The 8730-nt window shown below is 36.7% G+C and overlaps 1 protein-coding gene across 1 annotated transcript; it reads left to right on the top strand.

Moving 5' to 3' along the window:
* The first annotated feature begins 488 nt into the window (after positions 1–488).
* Positions 489–8641, top strand: LOC124918176 (aminoaldehyde dehydrogenase 2-like). The gene is made up of 5 exons (XM_047458384.1): positions 489–800; positions 7158–7306; positions 7392–7473; positions 7611–7703; positions 8552–8641. The coding sequence occupies exons 1-5, from the start codon at positions 489–491 to the stop codon at positions 8639–8641; spliced, it is 726 nt and encodes a 241-aa protein (XP_047314340.1).
* The last annotated feature ends 89 nt before the right edge of the window (positions 8642–8730 follow it).

Genomic DNA, 8730 nt, shown 5'->3' with positions numbered 1-8730 from the left:
TATGTATCTGTTTATGTACTTGTTCTCGCCAAAAAATTAAATCAATCACTTCTCAAAAGAATTGAAGACACGTGTCTTTCAATACGTAAAAAATGACTAAAATTTCTGACGACTTTATTTTGTACGTTTAGTATTAACTATGGGTTTTCATGATTAATATTAAATGCTATGTTCCTTGGGAATAGATTTCTGAGTTTTTGACGATCGGTATGATCATTAGATATTTTCTACACGTTAGTCTTTGATATTTAATGAGTGATTTTACTCAAATGGTAGAGTTCTTCCAAATCCGTCTCTCTCTTTAGAATTCAAATCGACTAGTTCTTGTTCACCTAATCGAAATGTCATCCTTTTTTCCGAAATATCTTCAAGTGGATTTTAAATCTGTATCCACGTTGAAATCTCCTGAAATGGTTAAAATGTTTGAGTCATTGAAAGCCTCCGGGCTGCAGAATTTCCTCAGCCCTCATTCTATCTATCACGAATAGATGATTCATGAATTCTTCAAAACAACCAAGTTCTATCAAGACAAATATATTGCTGGGATCGTTATGGGAAGGATGACATGTTTCACCGAAAGCACGTTCGGTATGTTCTTCCAACTTCCTACTGAAGGTATTCATGAGTTTTCATCTTCCCCTTATGATATCATGTTTGAAATGATGAATGTCTTTGCTGATTCGCCCCTTATGGATATTCACGGGAAGAAAAACTTCCTGAAAGATGAGTTTGCTCTTCTCAGCGACATCATTTCCAAATCTCTTCTCGCCAAAGAATCTTCATACGAGTACTATAAGAAGGTTTTTAAGATAATGGTGACTATCACTAGGGGCGTACCTATCAACTAGACTAGTTTTCTCTTCGGAAATCTGGTCAGAATGCTTTGCTCTTGGAAGACTATCTTTGGCTTTGACGGTCCTCTTAGCGTTTTCATTTGTTGTCTTCTTGATTTACCTGGAAAAGGGTATTATCTATCTTCCAAAACTCTGAACAACTAGAAGGTTGTTGAATATGTTCTTAGGGTGAAGAGGCTCAAATCTAAAAAAGGGACATAGAATCAATCAAGTCCGCTCTAAACGCAGTATTAGAGATTCCATAGGTTGTAGATTCTCCGTTCCAAATGATGATTAAGGGAAGAGGAAGAAGAGGAAGAAAAACTCTTTTGATGTTGTTTTGTTTTGAACTTATTTCTGTTATTTTTGGAAAATGTTTTGTATGTTTCTCCTGAAAACATTCCTGATTATGTGCTTAATTTGTCAATGGTACTTTGTGTTTATGGATTTAATTTTCTGAATGATGTGTGTTTGAAAATTTTTGTGGATAAACAGGGGTTTTTCTATATTTATATGATGGATACTTTATTTGTCATCTATGCAGGGTTTCAATCTCATCATCAAAAAGGGGGAAATTGTTGGGACAAATTATTTTGACTAAATATCAAAGTAGTTTGACTATTGGAATTTTGATGATGAATGGATATAAAACTTAATCTATGCGTCTAATTGTCTTGGTGCATGTGTATTGAAATCAGAATTTATTAGACATGGTATTAATGAGGTTTATTAGACCGATGTGGCATTAGATGCACGAAGTTAGACGTGCAGGCTAACACACGGAGTTAGACGTGCAGTCTAACACACGGAGGTAGACGTGCAGTCTAACTAGTTGATTTAGACGTGCAGTCTAACACGCGGAGTTAGACGTGCAGTCTAACACGCAGAGTTAGACGTGCAGTCTAATACGCAGAGTTAGACGTGCAATCTAACACACGGAGTTAGACGTGCAGTCTAACTAGTTGAATTAGATGTGGAGTCTAATGGAAAGAAAAAGTTAGACGTGCAGTCTAACTCCTTCAGACTAGTCTGAAGGGAACCGTAATTAGAGGTGGAGTCTAATGGAATGTGAAAGTTAGATGTGCAGTCTAACTAGTGAAAATTAGACGTGCAATCTAACTCCTTCAGATTTGTCTGAAGTGAACTGTAATTAGACATGATGTCTAATCCCATTAGACTAGGTGGTATAATGGATCCTGTTATTAGACGGGGACTTCTGATTTCATTAGACGAGGTCGTCTAATTGAAATATATCTAATGCCATGCTTAAGCAGTTATTTGAAGCTAGCAACCGCCTATCCACGCGCTTTAGCTGTACGCTACTCCTGCTCCACTTTCCAGTGAAGATTAGTACGACAGACAGCTGCAACCAATCAACCAATGCCACGTAAGCAAATATTCTTCACACTAATTGTTTTGGCGCACTACCAAGTGTGTACGGCCACGATCCTTGTACTCAGAGTCTGCTGTGTACTATGGAGGCGTTCCAATGGAAGCTCTCCACGTGTCATTATGAAGATTAAACCGTTAGTACCTGCTCCTTATTTAAAGAAACTCAAGGACAACGGACGAACTGCCAAACAATTAATCGATCTATCGATACTCAGATTATTCTATCGAAACTGTCAGTTGCTTTCTTCTTTACTGTGTGTTAATCAATAGAGAGTAAGAATCAAAGCATTGTTTTAGCTGAGTGATATTCTTCATCATATTGTAAGTTGAACAGAGTCTGTTATGTTCAACAGTGAGCTATTCGTGCAAACTATAATTGATTCAAAGCATATTATAGTGAATCCTTCCGGTGGTTGGAAGAAGGGGTGACGTAGGAGAGTTTGCTCCGAACATCCATAAACAAATTGTTGCGTCTTTTTCATTCTGTCATCCTCTCATTTTTGATCCTAAGCTTCAAACCTAAGTAAACATTTCCGCGCTTGATTCTGTTTCAAAGGTTTGCGTAGAATAGAAAGTGATTTAAATCCTTAACAAGATTTCTATAAAACCGTTTTTCCTAAGTCTTCATCAATAGCCTTACCCCCGCCTCTATTGATTAAGCCGATCCTATCAATTGGTATCAGAGCTCTGTTTTCTATTCACAAGTTTTTAGAACCTGAATCATTGTCTATCATCAATGAGATCCCTCTTGATGTACACACAGTAAAGCAAGAAAGCAATCCGTGAGATTGTAAATTCAGTAAATCGTTCGTATGTTCTGATCGATCGATTCCAGCCGTTCTTCCGTTGTCCTTGAGAATCTTTAAATAGAGAGCAAATACCAACAGTCGATTCTTCTATAATGACACGTGGCAAACTTCCATTGGAACGCCTCAATAGTACACAGGTACAACAGACTCTAAGCACCAGGATCTTGGTCATACCAATCTGGTAGTGTGCAAATATTTTTTAGGATATTCATGCAAGAAACAAGTAGTGGGAAGAATATTTGCTTACGTGGCATTAGTTAATTGGTTGCAACAGGTTGTCGTACTGTTCTGCAAGGAAAAGTGGAGCAGGTATAACATACAGTTAGTTGATCATGGGTAGACGGATGCTAGCTTCAAGCAACTACTTAAGCATGGCATTAGACGTTTTTCAATTAGACTAACAAGGCTAATGAAGTTAGAAACCCCCGTCTAATAGCAGGATCCATTAGACCACCTGGTCTAATGGGATTAGACAGCACGTCTAATTACGTTTCCCTTTAGACTAATCTGAAGGAGTTAGACTGCACGTCGAACTTTCATATGTTAGACGGCACGTCTAACTATGCCTGTTAGACTGCACGTCTAACTACATATTTGTTAGGCTGCACGTTTAACTATGTATCTGTTAGACTGCACGTCTAACTACTTATCTATTAGACTGCACGTCTAACAACGCCTGTTAGACTGCACGTCAAACTACACCTGTTAGATTGCACGTCTAACTACGTATATGTTAGACTACACGTCTAATTACGTATCTGTTAGACTGCACGTCTAACTACGTATCTGTTTGACTGCACGTCTAACTACGTATCTATTAGATTTCACGTCTAACTACGTCTCTGTTAGACTGCACGTCTAACTATGTCGGTTAGACTACACGTCTAACACAATGCGTCTAATATCCAATAAGTATAATGAACTTCATTTAGACTTAGTCTAATATAACATGTTTTCGATACACCTGCACCAAAAACAATTAGACAACTTAGTTTAAGTTTTAAACCAACTCATCATCAAAATTACACTAGTCAAAATATTTTGACCCTTAGTCAAAATAATTGACCCAACAGAAAGGATATTCACTAAATACTTTGAATCAAATACAACTTACTAAGATAGTTAAGTCTCTGTTGAACAGAACAACCTCTGTTCAACTTAAAATATTCTCAACAATATTCTCACAGCTAGACAGTTATTGATTTTCTCTCTCTTGAGCTTGATGATGATAAAAATCAATAAGTGTAAGAGTAAACTTGTGAATTCAGTGAACTTGCAAGCACTAGTAAAAAAGGGCAAATAGCTAGCAAACGTGGCGGCTGGTGTTTAGCACAATCGCTAGTATCTCATGTAATGGCGATTGGAATGAATTCAATCACAACTACTCATATATTAGCGATTGGTTTAAAATGCAATCACGGTTTCCTTTCATATTGGCGATTGGTTTACAATCCAATCGCATTTTCCTATTGTATCGGCGATTGGTTTAATCCAATCGCAGTTTCCTATTAAATCTTCTTATACCTTTCTTCTTCCCAACTTTCTTCTTCTACGACTTCTTTCCAGCCTCATAAATATTGAATCTGCTTCCTTTCTTCTTCCCAACTTTCTCCACAAACCATCTTCACAGCTCGCATCAATTGCTTTCCTCAAATCTTATCCATCTTCCTCCGCTCGTACAAGAATCGGCATAGTCTTATCCCCTAGGGTTTCAACCGCATATAGTAAGAGAATTGATCCATCAGATGTCAAGCTTCCGCCGGTGAAAGCTCGCCAGATTCTACGGCCCTTGGTCTATCGACTCTGCTTATGTTTGCGAGGTATTATTTATCTACTATTCTTCCGATTTCGTAAGAGAAATGATGGATTGATTAGTGTTATCCCATGTAGAATTAACAAAATCTGACAGAGCTTGGTCTGTTCTTCTTGTTGAGATATTACTTGCTAAATCTGACAGAGCTTGGTCGATTTGTTGTGTCCTTGTTCGTCTGTTGTTTTATCGGAGTGCTAAATGAATAAGGTCTGCTTCTACCTCAGATCACCAAATGTGCTAAATGAATAAGGTCTGCTTCTACCTCAGATCACCAAATGTTGACCTTTTATTCTCTTCTTTCTTTAGGGTTCATTCTTCCCTGCATGAGTCGATCTATACTTTCTTCTTGTTCAAACACTGAATTGATTATTATCATTGGATCTGTATTGTTTTTGTTCATAGATGTATATTTAGTTATATGTATTGACCACTTAGGCTTGTTCAACGTGAATGACAACGAAATGTTTTCTATAATCTTAATCTAATGCCAATCCCACAAATTTTCAAGAATTAGTCTATAGTTTATCCCTGCACAAATGTCATCTTTGCTCTCTCCAAGAATGTGATGGCTATTGCTATCTTTTAAGTTGAATTGTTTGAACAGATTTAAGAAACACTTCGTTTATAATGATATGATAGAGATCCAGAATGACTTTCTTCTTTATACATGTTTGTTTGTATTAACCCTAATTACAAATTTAGGTTAAATCGCATGTTAGGATCTAGGTCGCGGCTGGGGAACCGGGGTCTGGCCGGTTAGCGCGTCTCACTCAAAGATGGTGATTAATCCGGTTAGAGATTAACATCGGGGTTTCAATACTACACAAACTGTTACAAACCCTTGAACAGAGTTCAAGCGCGGAAGTGGTTTGTTTCAGGTTGAAGCAGCACACACACGAGATGGACAAAATCGAATTTGAATAGGACAGGTTTGGAGATTGCTGGGTCGGTTTTGCAGCTTAGTGATTCGGTTTAGATGATGTTGAGTCGGTTGAAGCAGTATTAGTGGGTTAGTGCAGATCGGTCAGAAAGTAAAGCAGACGGAAAGTAAATAACAAGACAGGTCTTTATGGATGTTCGGAGATAAAACTCCTACGTCACCCCTTCCTCTCGAAATCACGAGAAGGATATTCACTAAGGAATACAAACACGATCAGATCGAGACTTATTTCCTGCACGATAACACCCGTACAATTTTTAACCGAAATTGTAAATACACTTCAAATAAGTGATTAAGCTTTCTAGAGATAGAACACAATGTTTGACTTAGGCTGTGAAAATTCAGAACTTGTAACCCGCATTTATTCCTCTTCAGCTCCTTCTTTTATAGGTGAAATGTGCCAACGGTCACATTTCATTTCCTTGAATCTGATTGGTTGAGAAGAGGTTCATTGATTCAGACCTGGCGGTCTAGTCTCCAGACCTGGCGGTCTAGTCTTCCAGTGTGTAGGTCAAACCGGCTAGGTTTGTCTTTTACTCAATATGGCAACTGTCGGTTAGACAGTTGCCTGTACCTGGAAGATTGCCTTTCTGATTTATCCTGAAGTGGAAAGATCTTGTAGGACGGTCTTCTGCAGCCTACAGACTGTCCTCAGACTTGTATGAATATGGCAATACTAATTTTGTTCCTTCGGTATCATTTTCAACAGATACCCGAAGTGTCTTTTTATGCTGGTCGGTTATTTATGTTAACCGGATGACTTCTGGTTTTTCCATGGCTTCTGATTGACCGACTGTTTAATTGATTCTGGCCATCTGATTTGACCGATCTTGACTTTCTTGTGCGGTCATGTTTACTTGACCAGTTGCATTTCTTAACCGGTTGAGTGACTTGGTCGGTTGAGTTGCTTGACCGGTTGCATTGCTTGACTGTTCCTGCATAGGAAGTTTGTTTTTGTTAAGTTCTATTTAACCGGTCTAATTTTATCTAACAATTTCTCCCTTTTTGATTATTTTATTTAAAATATTCAAAATCATGTAAGGATGCAAATATAGGCCGGTTTTGTTTTTAAGAGTTTATTTGGCCAGATTTTTGGAAATTAACTTGGGAGTGTTTTTCGAAAAATTTTAGAAAATTTTGAGAAAAAGATTTTGATAATTTTTATATTTTATCTTATCATCATCGCATATAAGTGAATACACATATGAATCTCATTATTTTATTTTCATCAATCAAATTGTTGTTTAGTAATTTTTGTAGTCTAACTAATTCTTGGATGCTTTATGGGATATAGTATGTCATGATGCATTTCCTCACAGAATTGTTATGCTTTTCGGTTGCTTATGGATTTGTTTTGTTTATATTCATAGGATGATGTAGCGGCGTGTTTTGATTTCTATGTGGATCTTGCGGAAGGCTTAGACACAAAGAAGAAGACTCTTGTTTTTGTGCCAATGGAAGAGTTTAAGTGTCATGTTGTTATGGAACCTATTGGGATTGTTGGCCTGATCACACCATGGTATTTCGATTTAAAATTTGTTGCAATTGGTTAAACCAAATAAATCATGTGGAATTAATTATTTATTTATTTCTTGTTATGGAAGGAATTACCCTCTGCTAATGAGCACATGGAAAGTTTCTCCTTCCTTGGCTGTAGGTTGTACTGCAATTCTCAAGTCATCTGAGGTTGCATCCATGTAAGTTTATGAGCTTCTTTCTTATATTTGATATTTGCTTGGCTTGAGCTAATTTCATTTTTATTACACACTTGCTCGTTTCTTTTTATAAAACAGAACATGCTTGGAGTTGGCTGTTGTGTGTAGAGAGGTGGGCCATCCCCAGGTATCCTTAATGTGCTGACAGGTCTAGGCCATGAAGCAGGTGTTCCTTTAGTCTCTCATGCCGATGTGAATAAGGTTAGTTTATCATGCATGATGCAGTTGTAGATTCCCCAACATGTGTTTTTCTGCAGATAAAAGATGCCTTTAGAAAGAACAAAAACTTAATTCTTAGCATGTACTACTCCTTTCATGATTAGGCCAGCTTAAACTTGGAATGTCACATTACATATGGTTTGATACACATCTACTAGAAAATTAAAATAAAATTCAGAAATTAAGAGAAGACTTGTTTTGAAGTTGGATATATACTTCCCCATGCTAGATGCAGTTTTTTTTAGGGTGAATTTATGTTGTAATAGAAGTATAACATGTGTCTCACTCTCCTTATAGGTTGCTTTTACAATACGGTATCTGGACATTAAAACAATAGATTTTTCCACATACTTAATTCTTTGGCCCAGTGGTATAGATCTAGTTTGAGGTTAACTATTTGAAACAATTCAGTATGTGCTGAAACTGAAAACCCTAGTGATAATTATTAACATGACATTGCAAAATTGAGGAATTTCATGTGAAACCTTTATTTTAAGAGGGAACCTCATGAAGAATTAAAGTCCTTACAAAATTATTTAGGTCTGACTTTCATGTTAAAAATTAAACTAAAATACAAGTTTGCTTAACTTTTCCTTCTTAGAACATATTTATTATTTTGAAATCACAACATAATTCAGAATGCAAAAGTTGTTGATGATGTTGAGTCATTGAGTTACAAGTAAGGTGTGTTTACAAAATTTCTTCCCCATATCGTGTAAAAAAAGGAATTAGAAAAGGGATTACTAATGCTTCAAATTAATTCATATGTCTTTCATTATCATGGAAATGCTTCTGATCGAACTGTTTCTGTTAAATTGTTCTAATTGCAGAGTGTTAAATCTCTACATATTAAGGATATGGACGTGGTTGTTGAGAATGGTATTGGATGGATGGAACTTAATGAATTTCTGGAGCCTTGAGGTCTATTTTTTCCTTTGGATCCTGGTCAGATTTCAATCTAGAATTTCTGTAACTTTCATGTTCTTGCATGTTCACAAAACATAATATT

The sequence above is a fragment of the Impatiens glandulifera genome, unplaced genomic scaffold (genome assembly GCF_907164915.1).
Source record: "Impatiens glandulifera unplaced genomic scaffold, dImpGla2.1, whole genome shotgun sequence".
NCBI classification, from domain to species: Eukaryota; Viridiplantae; Streptophyta; class Magnoliopsida; order Ericales; family Balsaminaceae; genus Impatiens; species Impatiens glandulifera.
This window is presented reverse-complemented; position numbering and strand designations above follow the sequence as displayed.

Coding starts and splice junctions, on each gene's coding strand:
- LOC124918176 (XM_047458384.1), top strand. CDS start 489: ATGATTCATGAATTCTTCAAAACAACCAAGTTCTATCAAGACAAATAT. Junction 7,307..7,391: donor GTTGGCCTGATCACACCATG/GTATTTCGATTT, acceptor TTGTTATGGAAG/GAATTACCCTCTGCTAATGA. Junction 7,474..7,610: donor CAATTCTCAAGTCATCTGAG/GTTGCATCCATG, acceptor TGTTGTGTGTAG/AGAGGTGGGCCATCCCCAGG.